This window comes from Hylobates moloch, unplaced genomic scaffold (assembly GCF_009828535.3).
Source record: "Hylobates moloch isolate HMO894 unplaced genomic scaffold, HMol_V3 SCAFFOLD_7, whole genome shotgun sequence".
Taxonomy (NCBI): Eukaryota; Metazoa; Chordata; class Mammalia; order Primates; family Hylobatidae; genus Hylobates; species Hylobates moloch.
Window position 1 is genome coordinate 89,585,076 of NW_026652282.1, and position 16,632 is coordinate 89,601,707.

Sequence of the window (16,632 nt, forward strand, 5' to 3'; positions counted from 1 at the left end):
CAGCCTCCAGTCAGTAATTCTGTCCATTAGCCAGCCAACAGCCAGTCAGGCAGCTCAGCGGTCAGAATGTGAGGCTGTTAGGCATTCTGTCTGTCCTGAGCTGGCTTGTCAACCAGGGCATGAGTGAGTCAGCCTGCCCTGCAGCCGGCCAGCTCATTAGTCAGCCAGCCATTCAGCCTCTACTTTGGTCAAATGGTCTCATATTATATTTGTCAGCCAATGCTATTTTCTCAAAGCTGTCTCCAGCGTCTGAAACCAAATTAGTCACACACGCACACATTCACACTTACCCACCCACGTACCACTCCAGGACATTCTACGTTTGGGTAGCTCTCTATACGTTTTCCTCAAAGTGCTTATCACACCTCGCAATCATATTTATTTGCATGGTTATTTGATTTGGGTTATGTCTTATTTCCTGCTCGATTGTAAGCTCCATGAGGGCAGGAACTAGGTTGGCCTAGTTCTGGAATGAGTGGATGCATCTTTCACTTGGTCATGTTCTCCAGGAGGCATCTAGCCAGTTTATGGCAGCTTGTTGGGTGGACAAAGCAGGGCACAGGAGCATTTCAGCCAGAGGGAACAGCATAGGTTAAGGTATGAAGATGTGAAGGAACATGAGGAACTGTATTTGTAATTGCTGGAGTATAAGGTGAGGGACAGTGATGGGAGGGGAGCACCAGTGGAGTTAATGGGAGATATGGTTGGAGATGGAGGTTGGGTCCAGGTCCTGAAGGGCTTTGTATGCCATTGTAAGGCAGTTGGATTTTCTACAGGTGATGAGCTATTGAAGATTTTAAATGACAGTGAGACTTGTGCTTTAGAAAGAGCCTTCAGACTTTGGGAGCCTGAGACGGTTGGATCACTGAAAGTCAGGAGTTCGAGACTAGCCTGACCAACATGGTGAAACACCATCTCTACTAAAAATACAAAAATTAGTCAGATGTGGTGGCACACACCTGTAATCCCAGCCACTTGGGAGGCTGAGACAGGAGAATCGCTTGAACCCAGGAGACAGAGGCTGCAGTGAGCCAAGATTCTGCCATTGCACTCTAGCGTGGGCATCAGAGTGAGACTCCGTCTCCAAAAAAAAAAAAAAAAAAATGCCTTCAGGGTCATTCAGGGTGTCTCATGCCTGTAATCTCAGCACTTTGGGAGGCTGAGGTGGGAGGATCACTTGAGGCCAGGAGTTTGAGACCAGCCTGGAAAACATAGTAAGACCATGTCTCTACTACTACTGCTACTACTACTACTACTACTACTACTACTAATAATAATAATAAAGTAGAAAAGAATCTTCAGGCAACCATATGGAGGTGAAGTGTATTCAAGTGGGTAGAAACTAGAGGGAGAAAGGCCAGTCAGGAGGCTATTGGAGGTTCTTGGGTTAGTGTGTCCCAACCTTTTCCATATCATGAGAAATTTCACAATTTATATGACAAAACATACAAACAAATGAGGCATATATATATACCAGATGAGGCAGCTTGTGGCCAAAGGCAATAGGACTGAGAAGCCGAGAGGCTCAGTATCTCAGCACACAGGCCATCCACTCACACATACCTTGAGGAGTTTTGATCTGGCAGGAAGATGATAAGGTCCTGAAATGAAGCAGTGGCAGTAGGGATGGCCGCAATGTGAATACACCTGAGGCAAGCCTAGTGAGTCTTGGGCCCTCCTGGTAGCCGCCATTTACACTCAAACCTCTGTATCTGTATATCCTTCTGCCATCAGTGGCAGGGCTACAGTGGCAGCAAGACAGCAAGAAGGGGTATCTGACTCCCTGCCCCCCAAGTTCATTTCCTTTCCATACTTTTTTGTCTTTATTTTGTTGTATGCAAGTTTGGCCATTCTGTTGTGACTGAGAAACATTCATTAACTGGAGGCACGAAAGTCCCTTCTACCCCTTCCTAATAATGACTAAAAAGTAATACCTGTCTCTGGCCCCTTTATCACTGGAAAAAAAAGCCATTGCTCCTCAAGGTACAAACTGTTCCTTTTTCCTCCCAATGGTATTGCACGAACTCCATAGGAGCATCACTAACTTGTTGCCTTAAAGTTGGGGCAGAGTCCAAATGCCTTATTGTGGCATGCATTGTAATTGAATGTACAACAACTATGAAAGAATTCAAATTAGTATTTGATCCAACACAAGATTGTGTGGTATAGACATCGCACCATATGATTTCTGCAATAGGAAAAGAATTCAAAGGAGTAGACTGGGCATGTTGATTTTTGAATCGCCAGCATAGAGGTTAAAGCAGACACCCTGATGGAGAAGAATTGAGGGCTCTAGACTGAGCTTAGGATATAGCTAGGGTGAGGAGGTTGCACATGAAGAGCCAGCCAAGAGAGAGATGAAGATGGTCAGATTACAGAACCAGAACACAACTCACAGAAACAGAAGCCAAGAGAAGAATTTCCAAAGAAGGTGATTGCTGTTAGCAAATGTAATAACTTGAGATGTGTGATGAATGAATACAATTGTTTCTAGCTGTAAAGAAATTTCACTTCAGCGAGCGCTGTGGCTCATGCCTGTAAATCCCAGCACTTTGGGAGGCCAAGGAGGATCACTTGTGCCCAGGAGTTCAAGACAAACCTGGGCAACATAGTAAGACCCTGTCTCTATTGAAAGAAAAAAAAAAAGGCAAAAAAGAAGTTTCACTTCTAGATCAGTTGGCTAACTATGGCCCATGAGCCAAATCTGACTCACTGCCTGTTTCTGTAAATAAAGTTCTGTTAGAACACAGTCACGCCTGTTTGTTTAGTTTACAGATTATCTGTGGCTATTTCCACACTATGGATAATGGCAGAGTTGTTGTGACAGAGCCCGTGTGGCCCACAGTGCCTAAAATATTTACTCACCAGCCCTTTATAGAAAATGTGTGTTGACCCCTGGCCTATATGAACTACAAAATATTCAACTTAGGCTCTGTGTTGGAATCCTGGGAAAAAGAAAACCACTGCAACTTTAGCTAACAGCTGAGCTGGTTTAGAATCAGAATTGAGCCCAAGGTAATGGTGATTCAGCCAAGGAAGGCTAATCTAGTTAGTGATCAAGTTCTGTCAGGTCTTCATAATGTCCCTTCCTTTTCACTGGACCAGCCACCACCCTAGTGGAGGCCCTAACCACCTCTCTCCTAGACTGTTGCAGTAGCCTCCTCATTGGTCAGAGAAGGGCCTCATTTCTTCTGCCTAATTCTCCTATTTATTAATGCCTGGTCTGGGTGACCCACAGCCCCATGGCTCCCTCTTTAGCCAGTCTTCAATGATCTTTATCTGGAAACCACTGCCCTATTCCAAGGAGAATGTTCCCAAGGCTGACTTCAGTCTGACTCAAACTTGGTCAAGCCACAGTTAAAATTATAATACAGATACTAGGAGGTTTTCTTGAAATAGTGCTGATTTTCTTGAATAGTATTGCCTGGTCTCTGAAGCAGTTAACTGGTTAACCCCAGGACTAATCTGACTGATTTAGAGTTAGGAACAGAAGTCAACAATGTATGCTAGCATTTCCCAAGGTGGGTTAACAACAACAACAACAACCTTGTTACCATGAGATGTTCTATAAAAATAGATCTTCGTGGTCTAATAAATTCAGAAAACTTAGAATATTAAAGCCTTTCTTCTGAGGTTTCCCAGTGCACAACTGTATATTAAAGAGTCTTATGAATTCTCACAGTAAAACTATCTGCATAGTGTTATTTAACCCAATGTCACAAACGTATTTGACCAAGGAGCTCTTTTAATAAGCACCAATTAACAACATCTGAAGGACACAGGGAAATAAAGGAAAGGGGATAGGGAATGACTCTTTTTTTTTTTTAGATGAAGTCTCACTCTGTCACCCAGGTTGGAGTGCAGTGGCACCATCTTGGCTCACTGCAACCTCCACCTGCCTGATTCAAGCAGTTCTCCTGCCTCAGCCTCTGGAGTAGCTGGGATTACTGGCGCCTGCCACCACGCCAGGCTAATTTTTGTATTTTTAGTAGAGACGGGGTTTCACCATGTTGGCCAGGCTGGTCTCGAACCCCTAACCTCAGATGATCCTCCTGCCTCGGCCTCCCAAAGTGCTGGGATTACAGGCATGAGCCACCGCGCCTGGCCGAGCATGACGCTGTGAGCAGAGCTGCAGGCCAGAAAGACTTTAGCCCAAAAGGCAGAGTTACGGCTTGATTCCACAGAGATTCCTCCATGTCCAGGGAGGTGTTCTGGGTGTTACAGGGGCATGTGAAGATGAGCAAGACATAGCTCTTGCACCCAAGGGACTTAGAATCGAGGGTGTTCTAGGCTGTTCTGAAGTCTAACCTAGATTCCCAGCTTTACCCCCGCTCTCCCGGCTGGCCTGTGTATCTGCTGAGCCCTGGCAAACACAAATACAGCCACACAGCAGTCACATGAGGTTATATAATTTTAGTCCTTTTCAGCAAAGGTGGTTCATTAAATGTATAATTAAAGGTTGATTTAATTTTGATACCTGGGTAAGAGGTTAATACAAAGAAATTCTCAAATCAGAATAAACTATTTGTCAAGCCATGTGCCTCAATTTTTGGTTCAGAAAGTATGGTTCCTTTAACTACGCAAGTCATCTTTTCCTAGCTACCATGCCTCTGAAAATGCATCTGCCTCCCTCCTTCCCATGTCTTCATGTTTCTTCCCTTCTCTTCTGCAGCCTCTAGTGCTGTTGATGGAGTGGCCTGAAGCCACCAACTTTGCCTGCCTGATCGCGGGGTACTGCCGCCTCTTGCTGGATTCCAGGAAGATGGTCTTCTCCAGGCCTGCCAGCCAGCCACTTCCACCTCCAATGATCAAGGCAGGTAGGGCTCAACCTCGGTTGGTTTTTGCTGTGCCAGAGGCCCTTTGGACTCTGGAGACATGGAGGGAAGAGCTTCTCTGCCTTAGTGCTCACCCCGTGCCAACAGTGCCTGATTTGCCAGGAGCCAACACTGTACCACTATATCCTAGCTGGCACAGCCCAGTGGGAAAGACAGCTGGCCTTCACATGTACTTGTTCCACAAAGGATACCTGTGACAACATTGTGATTGAGTCAGCCAATGAATGTATTATTAAAATAGTAAACAGGATAAATAGAGCCAATTAAATGGTTGCATTGGATCTAAGGCAAACTTAGTGGTGCAGAGATCTAGAGGAAATTTACAGGTGTTCTGGCTCAGTTGAAGTGAAGATGAAAATGAATATAAAGGTCTGATGAAAAGTAGGTGGCTCAAAGAACAGGTACTTCACATATTAGACCTAAGGCTCATGTAGATGCAGTAAGTGCTCCCCAACCCTAGCACCCAGAAATAATAGGTGAAGCTGAGACTGACATCCAGTAGTTTGCTCTCCTCACATGCTGAATACTCTCAACCCACTTGCCCTTGCTGCTTGACTATTTCTTTCTTCAAGGCTGTGGTTTTCTGAGTAGTTATATCACACTTTGGGAGGCCGAGGCAGGCGGATCACTTGAGGTCAGGAGTCTGAGACCAGCCTGGCTAACAAGGTGAAACCCTGTCTCTACTAAAAAAAAAAAAAAAAAAAAATACAAAAAATAGGCCAGGCATGGTGGCTCACACCAGTAATCCCAGCACTTTGGGAGGTTGAGGTGGGCAGATCACCTGAGGTCAGGAGTTTGAGACCAGTCTGGCCAACATGGTGAAACCCCATCTCTACTAAAAATACAAAAATTAGCTGGACGTGGTGGTGTGGACCTATAGTCCCAGCTGTTTGGGAGGCTGAGGCAAGAGAATCGCTTCAATCCAGAAGGCGGAGGTTGTAGTGAGCTGAGATCATGCCACTGCACTCCAGTCTGGGTGACAGAGTGAGACTGTCTCAGAAAAAAAAAAAAAAAGCCAAGTGTGGTGGTGGGTCCCTGTAATCCCAGCTACTTGGGAGGCTGAGACAGGAAAATTGCTTGAACCCGGGAGGCAGAGGTTGCAGTGAGCCGAGATCCCACCATTGTGCTTCAGCCTGGGTGACAGAGCAAAACTCCCTCTCAAAAACAAACAAAAAACAGTAGTCAGATCAGATCTCGATCGAGGTGTTTGAGAGCAGACACACACTCCTGATGGGTGGCCCAGACCTAGAAGGCTGTGGACACCCCCCTCCCATACACATCTTCTCACCTCTTGTCTCTTAATCACGATCATCATGACATGCCTAAGTTTACATCTCATGACATTGTCCATAGGAACTGAATGGCAATCCACCAAACACAGATTTGGGAAAGGATAGGTGGCCCCAAGGCATATGAAGGAGATTCCACATAGAAAAGCAAAGGAGCTGACTTAGGATAGTAAGAAACCAGGGGGCTGAGTTGCTGTAAGTCTCCAGGTGAACAGCTCTGAAGAGGCGGCCATACTAGCAAACCTACAGATGGCCGAATGAAGAAAAAGCCAGCATTAGCATTATCACTGTCACTTCTGGTCTTCCTCTCTCTAATCACATCCAAGTAAACTATACCTCCTGCTGAACAGGCTAGAGAGGGAGAAAATGAAAAGGGAAGACAAAGTGAAGAACCTGGAGCCCAGCCAAAGACCAAATGTGACAGTGAAGATTATTTGGAGGGAATCCACTTTCAGAAGGCACTGGAGGTGGCTCTGTAGTCCCACCCTACCTAACAGTTTTTTGTCATCCCATCAGCACCCTAGCCAATGCTGGCCCCAAGTATTCCCCTTGCTCTGGGGATAGTGACACCAAGCACGAGAGGGATATGTGCTTCCTGTGTTCCTGCAGCCTCACTGAACACATTCGAACATTCTATGTTGCTTTTCCAAAGGCAAATCTGTTTTCTTGCATTCTCTATGGGCTAGGTGTGGCTTTAGAACACCCCACCCCGCACCACCTTCCTGACTTCTGAGATCCGCCTTGGGCCTGCAGAATGATGGGGGCTCAGGTTGCCTCTAGCACAGGGCCTCTGTGTCCATGCAGGAGCCAGATGGACCACTGTGATGTCTCTGTTTTGCGGTACTTCTCCCTTTTGGGGTAGAAATAATCAGCTCAGGGGCAGAGACCTACAGAAAGTTCTGCTCTTCCTTCCCCATCTCTTCTGGCCAGAAACATGAGAACTTGAACTAGGTATCATCTCCCTAGGTACATGGTTTAAATCTTGGGCCCCGTTATTTTTAGGTGCTCTTGGTGGGTGGAGTGGGGCAGAGTGAGCCTCACAGCTCTACCTGAGTTCACTGAGCTGCCACTGCCCCAGCAAAGTTTTAGGACTCGGTGTGCACATTTTGTCTCATGGCCGCTAAGAAGGGAAGGGCACAACTGAGGAGACCTCAGCTCAGGTTACAGTGAAGGGATTATCAGTTCCTGATATTGTAGACTTTTAGGACCGAGGTCCAAAGTTGAAATCAGTTTCCTACACCAGCCCTTACTTTCATCCCAGAACAGAAGCCCCAGTGCCAACTGTTGTTCCTTAACAAAGGCCAATAGGGAATAGGCATCCTCCCAACCTTATCTGGGCTTTTCCCCCAGGGTCCAAAGCCACAGCCCGGTTAGGTCCTGGTCTCTCAGGAAAGGGAGGAAGAGGTCTGGCCAGCTCTATTCTTGTCCCACAGCAGCTACTGGTTGTCAGCAAGTCCAACTCAGGGCTCAGCCTATTGGGCCTGAAGGATAAAGTTAAACCAGCAACTGGGAAAGTGAAAACATCACCTTCCTTCAAGTCTCAGAAAAAAAAGGAGAATGGGGACATGGTAGGGAAGGGACTCCCTCTTGGGCTTTATCAGTAGCTTCACCAAAGGTACTACACTTATTCACTTAACAAATCAAGCACTCGTCATGTGCCAGGTGCAGAAGAAGCAGCCATGAATAACAGACATAGTCCTTATGATCCTTGCCCTCACATAGCTTACAATCTAGTAGAGGGGAAATACTGACAGATGATTAAGAGGATAAGGCCAATAACGTAAGTACTTTTGCATTTATATATAAGAGATTCAATAGATACAACAGAGCAGTGCCTGGGTTTGAGGGCCCAGAAAGGCTCTGAGCTTAGAGAAAGGTCCAAAAAAATGCCAGTTCTCTATCTGTAATGAGGTTGTGGGCAATCCAAAGGCAGCTACCATCTTTCTGCAGCCCTGAGCTCTCTGTATCCTGGGGTAATCCAGGAAAAAAAGGCTTTGAGAGCCTCAGTTGGAGGAACTCGCTCTACGTTTTCTACCGTGGTTAGAAAATAGTTTGGTCTGATGAATTGAATATTTTGGTTAATGGCTACTATATATCCCATGAGTGGCTTACCAATTTTCATGTAGTTAAAACCCAGCAAAATGTACAGAGTACTAAAGTAAGACTGAACATAGTAGACTTGTTTTGGGTGATTCAGAAGGAACATGAGATTCTTGCAAGGCATCTAGGTCGTCATTATGACCAGTGATTATTGGACTATAGAATAGAGCAGGGCCAAGTACTAGAATGCTGGCTGAGTCAATGTCACACAGACTGGATGTTTATATATATATAAATAAGCTGCATATATTTTCAAACATAACTCCAGTTGAATCACTGTCCTGTTCTTTGCAAGCATTTTTTTCTAGTCAGTCTTCTGAGTGACTGAGTACAGAGGGATAGATTAGGGCAATCCCCTTGGGGAAAGCTGATGAGCAATTTACAACATATTTGCAATCTGGGAGGCATACTGTCCCGAACCATCAGCCAGCCGCACCTGGCATTTTACTGGCACTTCTAATCTTCTGCCAGGAGGAGATTTGGGATTCTTTGGGCACATTTTGTCTTCTGATCTGGAAGTCATGCTACCAAGTGGTGGACAGGGCATTACCTGGCCTTGGCAGTCTAGTGCTTAGAGATGTTTCCATCTTGCAGGGAGGGAAGCCACCCTTAGAACTCCAGCCTCTGCCTGAGAGGAGTCACAATCTGCTTATTGGGCATGCCACTGGGAGCCACCTTTGATGGCAGCTTATTGCCAGGCTGGCTCTCCTGATTGCTCAGCTGTCTCATAGGTAGTTAGCACCTGGTACATCCCCAGGACCTGTGGACAATGTCTTGGTGTAGAGAGACATCATGAACTTATAGTTCATACTCCTGGCTGATTGCTCCTCTGGAGCACTTATTCCCTAAGTCTCAGAGGCCTGGATGGAGGGTAATTAAATATTTCCCCAACTGACCTAGAGTTCCCTAGATACAGTAAAGCCCAGTAAGGCCTGAACCAACCCCACTCATTGATTCTATATTTAAAGTGGCAACATGGTCTATGGAAAATTGCAAGAGCTTGAGATCTGAAGTCACAGAGACTTGGGTTCCAGTCCCTATTTTGCCATATCTTAGCTATGTGATCATAACTAAATGCCAGAAACTTAGTCTCAGTTTCCTCATATGTAAAATGAGGATAATACTATTACCTACCTCATGAGGAATTTGACAGGATTGTGTGAGATAAACCACATAAAGTCCCTTCACAATACAGAGTACCCTTTTTTGCTCTGTTTGTTTGTTTGTTGAGACAGAGTCTCGCTCTTTTTGCCCAGGCTGGAGTGCAGTGTCATGATCTCGGCTCATTGTAACCTCTGCCGCCTGGGTTCAAGCTATACTCCTGCCTCAGCCTCCTGAGTAGCTGGGATTACAGGTGGCCACCACCATGCCCAGCTAATTTTTTGATATTTTTAGTAGAGGCAGGGTTTCACCATTTTGGCCAGGCTGGTCTCAAACTCCTGACCTCAGGTGATCCGCTTGCCTCGGCCTCCCAAAGTGCTGGGATTACAGGCATGAGCCACCATGCCCAGTCTTTTGCTGTTTTTTTAAAGACTGAGAGTTCATCATGTGCCCAGAGCTGTGCTTTAAAAATAAATAAATAAACAGCTTTGTTTAGATATAATTTTGAAGCCATAAAATTCACCCATTTGAAGTGCACAATACAATTTTTTAAATATATTTAATATATTCACAGGGTTATACAGCCATTATCACAATCTAATTTTAGAACATTTTTTGCCCCTCCCAAAACAAACTCTGTACCCATTAGTGGTCACTCCCTATTTCCCTCCTAGTCACCGCCCAGCCCTAAGCAACCATTGGTCTACTTTCCTTCTATAGCTTTGCCTATGCTGGACATTTTGTGTAAATGGAATAATAAAATATGGTCTTTTGTCACTTGCTTTTTTCACCTAGCATGTTTTCATGGGTCATTCATGTTGCAGCATGCACCAGTACTTCATTCCTCTTTATTGATGAATAACATTCTATTGTATGGATATACCACATTTTTTTATCCATTCATCAGTTGATAGACATTTTTTTCCCACCTTTTGACTATTATGAATAATGTTGTTATAAACATTCATGTTTATATGGGGACAGTTTTTATGGGGACATATGTTTTCCTTTCTCTCCAGTATATACCCAGGAATGGAATTGCTGGTCAAATGGTAGCTCCATGTTTAACTTTTAGAGGAACTGCCGAATTGTTTTTTAAAGAGACTGTACCATTTTTCACTTCCATCAGCAATATTGGAGAGTTAAATTTTAACCATGTCTTTGCCAACACTTGTTACTGTCCATCTTTTTTTTTTTTTTGGAGACAGAGTCTCACTCTGTCACCCAGAATGGAGTGCATGTGCACAATCTCAGCTCACTGCGACCTCTGCCTCTTGGGTTCAAGCAATTCTCCTGCCTCAGCCTTCTGAGTAGCTGGGACTACAGGCATGTGCCACCACACCTGGCTAATTTTTTGTGTTTTTAGTAGAGTTGTGGTTTTGCCATGTTGGCCAGGCTGGCCTTGAACTCCTGACCTCAAGTGACCCACCCACCTTGACCTCCCAAAGTGCTGGGATTATAGGCGTGAGCCACCACACCTGGCCATGTTTTTATTTATTGATATGTCTGTCATAGTGTGTGTGAAGTGGTAGCTCATTATGTTTATGATTTACAGTTTCCCGATGGCTAATGATGTTGAACATCTTTTCATGGGCTTATTGGCCACTTGTACGTCTTCTTTGGTGAAATATCTATTCAAATCATTTCTCCATTTTTGAATTGAGCTATTTCACCATAAATGTGAGAGGTTATTTGTGAACTCTCAATTCTACTGCCTTGATATATACGTCTATCCTTATGCCACACTTTACGGTCTTGATCACTATGGCTTTGTAGTGAATTTTGAAATCAGAAAGTGTGAGTCATCTTACTTTGTACTTCTTTTTCAAGACTGTTTTGGTTATTCTGGGTGTCTTGTGATTCTATATTAATTCTTGAATTAGCTGTCAATTTTGACAAAGTCAGCTGGGATTTTAACAGAGACTATGTTGAATCTAGAGATCAATTTGGAAAGTACTATCATTATAATAATATTGATTGAGTCTTCCAATCCATGAGCAGATAATATATTCCAATTATTTAAATCTCCTTTAATTTCTTTCATAAATGTTGTATAGTTTTCAGTGTACAAATTTTGCACGTCTTGTTTTTTTCTTTTTCTCTTTTTTTTCTTTTTCTTTTTTTCTTTTTACTTTAAGTTCTGGGATACATGTGCAGAATGTGCAGGTTTGCTACATAGGTATACATGTGCCATGGTGGTTTGCTGCTTCTATTCACCCGTCCTCTAAGTTCCCTCCCCTCGCCCTCCCATCCCCAACAGGCCCTGGTGTGTGTTGTTACCCACCCTGTGTCCATATTTTCTCATTGTTCAACTCTCATTTATGAGTAAGACCATGCGATGTTTGGTTTTCTGTTCCTCTGTTAGTTTGCTGGAGATGATAGCTTCCAGCTTCATCCATGTCCCTGCAAAGGACATGATCTCATTCCTTTTTATGGATGCGTAGTATCCCATGGTATATATGTACCACGTTTTCATTATCCAGTTTATCACTGATGGGCATTTGGGTTGGTTCCATGACTTTGCTATTGTAAATAGTGCTGCAATAAACATAGGTGTGCATGTGTCTTTATAGTAGAATGATTTATATTCCTTTGGGTATATACCCAGTAATGGGATTGCTGCGTCAAATGGTATTTCTGGTTCTAGATCCTTGAGGAATCACCGTACTGTCTTCCACAATGTTTGAACTAATTTACACTCCCACCAACAGTGTAAAAGCATTCCTGTTTCTCCTCAGCCTCACTAGCATTTATTGCTTCCTGACTTTTTAATAATCGCCATTCTGACTGGCATGACATGGTATCTTATTGTGGTTTTGATTTGCATTTCTCTAATGATCAATGATGTTGAGCATTTTTTTTCTTTTTCTTTTTCTTTCTTTTTTTTTTTTTTTTTTTTTTTTTGGAGACAGAGTCTCACTCTGTTGCCCAGGCTGGAGTACAGTGGCGTGATCTCGGCTCACTGCCACCTCTGCCTCCTGAGTTCAAGCAATTCTCCTGCCCCAGCCTCCCGAGTAACTGCAACTACAGGTGCATGCCCAGCTAATTTTTGTATTTTTAGTAGAGATGGGGTTTCACCATGTTGACCAGGCTGGTCTCAAACTCCTGACCTCAGGTGATCCGCCTGCCTTGGCCTCCCAAAGTGCTCAGATTACAGGTGTGAGCCACCATGCCCGGCCCTGTTTTTTTTGTTTGTTTGTTTGTTTGTTTTTTGGTTGTTGAGCATTTTTTCATATGTTCGTTGGCTGTGTAAATGCCTTCTTTTGAGAAGTGTCTGTTCATATTTTTTGCCCTCTTTTTTACAGGATTATTTTTCTTGTAAATTTGTTCAAGTTCCTTGTAAATTCTGGTTATTAGACCTTTGTCAGATGGATAGATTGCAAAAATTTTCTCTCATTCTGTATGTTGCCTGTTCATGCTGATGATAGTTTCTTTTGCTGTGCAGAAGCTCTTTAGTTTAATTGATCCCATTTGTCAATTGTGGCTTTTGTCGTAATTGCTTTTGGCATTTTTGTCATGAAATCTTTGCCTATGCCTATGTCCTGAATAGTATTGCCTAGGTTTTCTTCTAGAGTTTTTATGATTTGGGGTTTTACATTTAAGTCTTTAATCCATCTTGAGTTAATTTTTGTATAAGGTGTAAGGAAGGGGTCCAGTTTCAGTTTTCTGCATATGGCTAGCCAGTTTTCCCAGCACCATGTATTGAATAGGAGATCCTTTCCCCATTGCTTGTTTTTATCAGGTTCAATGAAGATAAGATGGTTGTAGATGTGTGGTGTTATTTCTGAAGTCCCTGTTCTGTTCCACTTGTCTATATGTCTGTTTTGGTACCAGTACCATGCTGTTTTGGTTACTGTAGCCTTGTAGTATAGTTTGAGGTCAGGTAGCACGATGCCTCCAGCTTTGTTCTTTTTGCTTAGGATTGTCTTGGTTATACAGGGTCTTCGATGATTCCATATGAAATTTAAAGTAGTTTTTTCTAATTCAGTGAACTCCATCAATGGTAGTTTGATGGGAATAGCATTGAATCTAGAAATTAATTTGAGCAGTATGGCCATTTTCACAATATTGATTCTTCCTGTCCATGAGGATGGAATGTTTTTGCATTTGCTTGTATCCTCTCTTATTTCCTTGAGCCGTGGTTTGTAGTTCTCCTTGACAGGGCCCTTCACATCCCTTGTTAGCTGTATTCTTAGGTATTTTATTCTCTTTGTAGTGATTGTGAATGGGAGCTCATTCATGATTTGGCTCTCTGCTTGTCTATTGTTGGTGTAAAGGAATGTTTGTGATTTTTGCACATTGATTTTGTATCCTGAGACTTTGCTGAAGTTGTTTATCAGTTTAAGGAGTTTTTGGGCTGAGATGTTGGGGTTTTCTAAATATACAATCATGTCATTTGCAAACAGAGACAATTTGACTTCCTGTCTTCCTATTTGAATACCCTTTATTTCTTTCTTTTGCCTGATTGCCCTGGCCAGAACTTCCAATACTATGTTGAATAGGAGCGGTGAGAGAGGGCATCCTTGTCTTGTACTGGTTTTCGAAGGGAATGCTTCCAGCTTTTGCCCATTCAATATGACATTGGCTGTGGGTTTGTCATAAATAGCTTATTATTTTGAGATATGTTCCATCAATACCTAGCTTGTTGAGATTTTTTAACATGAAGGGATGTTGAATTTTATTAAAGGCCTTTTCTGCATCAGTTGAGATAATCATGTGTTTTTTTGTCTTTGGTTCTGTTTATGTGATGGATTACATTTATTGATTTGCATATGTTGAACCAGCCTTGCATCCCAGGGATGAAGCCAACTTGATTGTGATGGATAAGTTTTTCGATGTGCTGCTGGATTCGGTTTGCCAGTATTTTATTGAGGATTTTTTCATTGAAGTTCATCCGGGATATTGGCCTAAAGTTTTGTTTTTTTGTTGTGTCTCTTCCGGGTTTGAGTATCAGGATGATGCTGGCTTCATAAAATGAGTTAGGGAGGAGTTCCTCCTTTTCAATTTTTTGGAATAGTTTCAGAAGGAGTGGTACCAGCTCCTCTTTGTACTTACACTCTGGTAGAATTTGGCTGTGAATCCGTGTGGTCCTGGGCTTTTTTTGGTTAGTAGTCTATCAATTACTGCCTCAATTTCATAACTTGTTATTGGTCTATTCAGGGATTCAACTTCTTCCTGGTTTAGTCTTGGGAGGGTGTATATGTCCAGGAATTTATCCATTTCTTCTAGATTTTCTAGTTTATTTGCATAGAGGGGTTTATAGTATTCTCTGATGGCAGTTTGTGTTTCTGTGGGGTCAGTAGTATCATTTTTTATTGTGTCTATTTGATTCTTCTCCGTTTTCTTCTTTATTAGTCTAGCTAGTGGTCTATTTTGTTAATTTTTTCAAAAAACCACCTCCTGGATTCATTGATTTTTTTTTGGAGTGTTTTTTTGTGTTTCTATATCCTTCAATTCTGCTCTGATCTTAGTTATTTCTTGTCTTCTGCTAGCCTTTGGATTAGTTTGCTCTTGCCTCTCTAGCTCTTTTAATTGTGATGTTAGGATGTCGATTTTAGATCTTTCTAGCTTTCTGATGATGTAGGCATTTAATGCTATAAATTTCCCTCTTAACATTGCTTTAGCTGTGTCCCAGAGATTCTGGTACATTGTCTCTTTGTTCTCCTTGGTTTCAAAGAACTTCTTGATTTCTGCCTTAATTTCATTATTTACCCAGGAGTCATTCAGGAACAGGTTATTCAATTTCCATGTAATTGTGCAGTTTTGAGTGAGTTTCTTAATCCTTAGTTCTAATTTGATTGCACTGTGGTCTGTGAGACTGTTTGTTATGATTTCATTTCTTTTGCATTTGCTGAGGAGTGTTTTACTTCCAATTATGTGGTCGATTTTAGAATAAGTGCCATGTGGCACTGAGAAGAATATATATTCTGTTGATTTGGGGTGGAGAGTTCTGTAGATGTCTATTAGGTCCACTTGATCCAGAGCTGAGTTCAAGTCCTGAATATCCTTGTTAATTTTCTGTCTCTTTGATCTGTCTAATATTGACAATGGGGTGTTAAAGTCTCCCACTATTATTGTGTGGGAGTCTAAGTCTCTTCATAGGTCTCTAAGAACTTGTTTTATGAATCTGGGTGCTCCTGTTTTGGGTACATATATATTTGGAATAGTTAGCTTTGCTTGTTGAATTGTTCCCTTTACCATTATGTAATGCCCTTCTTTGTCTTTTTTGATCTTTGTTGTGTTAAAGTCTGTTTTGTCACAGACTAGGCTTACTACTCCTGCTTTTTTTTTTTTTTTTTTTTTTTTTTGCTTTCCATTTGCTTGGTAAATTTTCCTCCTTTCCCTTATTCTGAGCCTGTGTGTGTCTTTGCACATGAGATGGGTCTACTGAATACAGCACACCCATGGGTCTTGACTCTTTATCCAATTTGCCAGTCTGTGTCTTTTAATTGGGGCATTTAGCTCATTTGCATTTAAGGTTAGTATTGTTATGTGTGAATTTGATCCTGTCATCATGATGCTATCTGGTTATGTTGGACACTAGGTGATGTAGTTTCTTCATAATGTCATTTGTCTTTATATTTTGGTGTGTTTTTACAGTGGCCGGTACCGGTTTTTCCTTTCCATATTTAGTGCTTCTTTCAGGAGCTCTTATAAGGCAGGCCTGGTGGTGACAAAATCCCTCAGCATTTGCTTGTCCGGAAAGTATTTTATTTCTCCTTCACTTGTGAAGCTTAGTTTGTCTGGATATGAAATTCTGGGTTGAAAATTCTTTTCTTTAAGAATGTTGGATATTGGTCCTCAATATTTTTTTTAGACAGGATCTCACTCCATCGCCCAGGCTGGAGTGCAGTGGCACAGTCTTGGCTCACTGCTACCTCTGTCCCCAGGGTTCAAGTGATTCTCCTGCCTCAACCTCCTGAGTAGCTGGGAGTACAGGCACATGCCACCACACCCAGCTAGTTTTTGTATTTTTAGTAGAGAGAGGGTTTCACCGTGTTGGCCAGGCTGGTCTTGAACCCCTGGCCTCAAGTGATCCACCCACCTCGGCCTCCCAAAGTGCTGAGATTACAGGCGTGAGCCACAACACCCAGCATGGCCCCCAGTCTCTTCTGGCTTTTAGAGTTTCTGCTATGAGGTCCGCTGTTAGTCTGATTGGCTTCCCTTTGTAGGTGACCTGGCCTTTCTTTCTGGCTGCCCTTAACATTTTTTCCTTCATTTCAACCTTGGAGAATCGGAGAATCTGATGATTATGTGTCTTGTGGTTGATCTTCTTCTTCTTCTTTTTTTTTTTTTTTTTTTTTTTG

The 16,632-nt window shown here is 42.8% G+C and overlaps 1 protein-coding gene across 1 annotated transcript in view; it reads left to right on the forward strand.

The window, feature by feature from the left end:
- The window catches only part of FRMPD3 (FERM and PDZ domain containing 3), a 77,539-nt gene that overhangs the window by 45,624 nt on the left and 15,283 nt on the right, over positions 1–16,632 (forward strand). Inside the window, exon 12 of the mRNA XM_058441471.1 lies at positions 4,673–4,817. Coding sequence (XP_058297454.1) covers positions 4,673–4,817 — 145 coding nt within the window. The remainder of the gene's footprint in view (positions 1–4,672; positions 4,818–16,632) is intronic.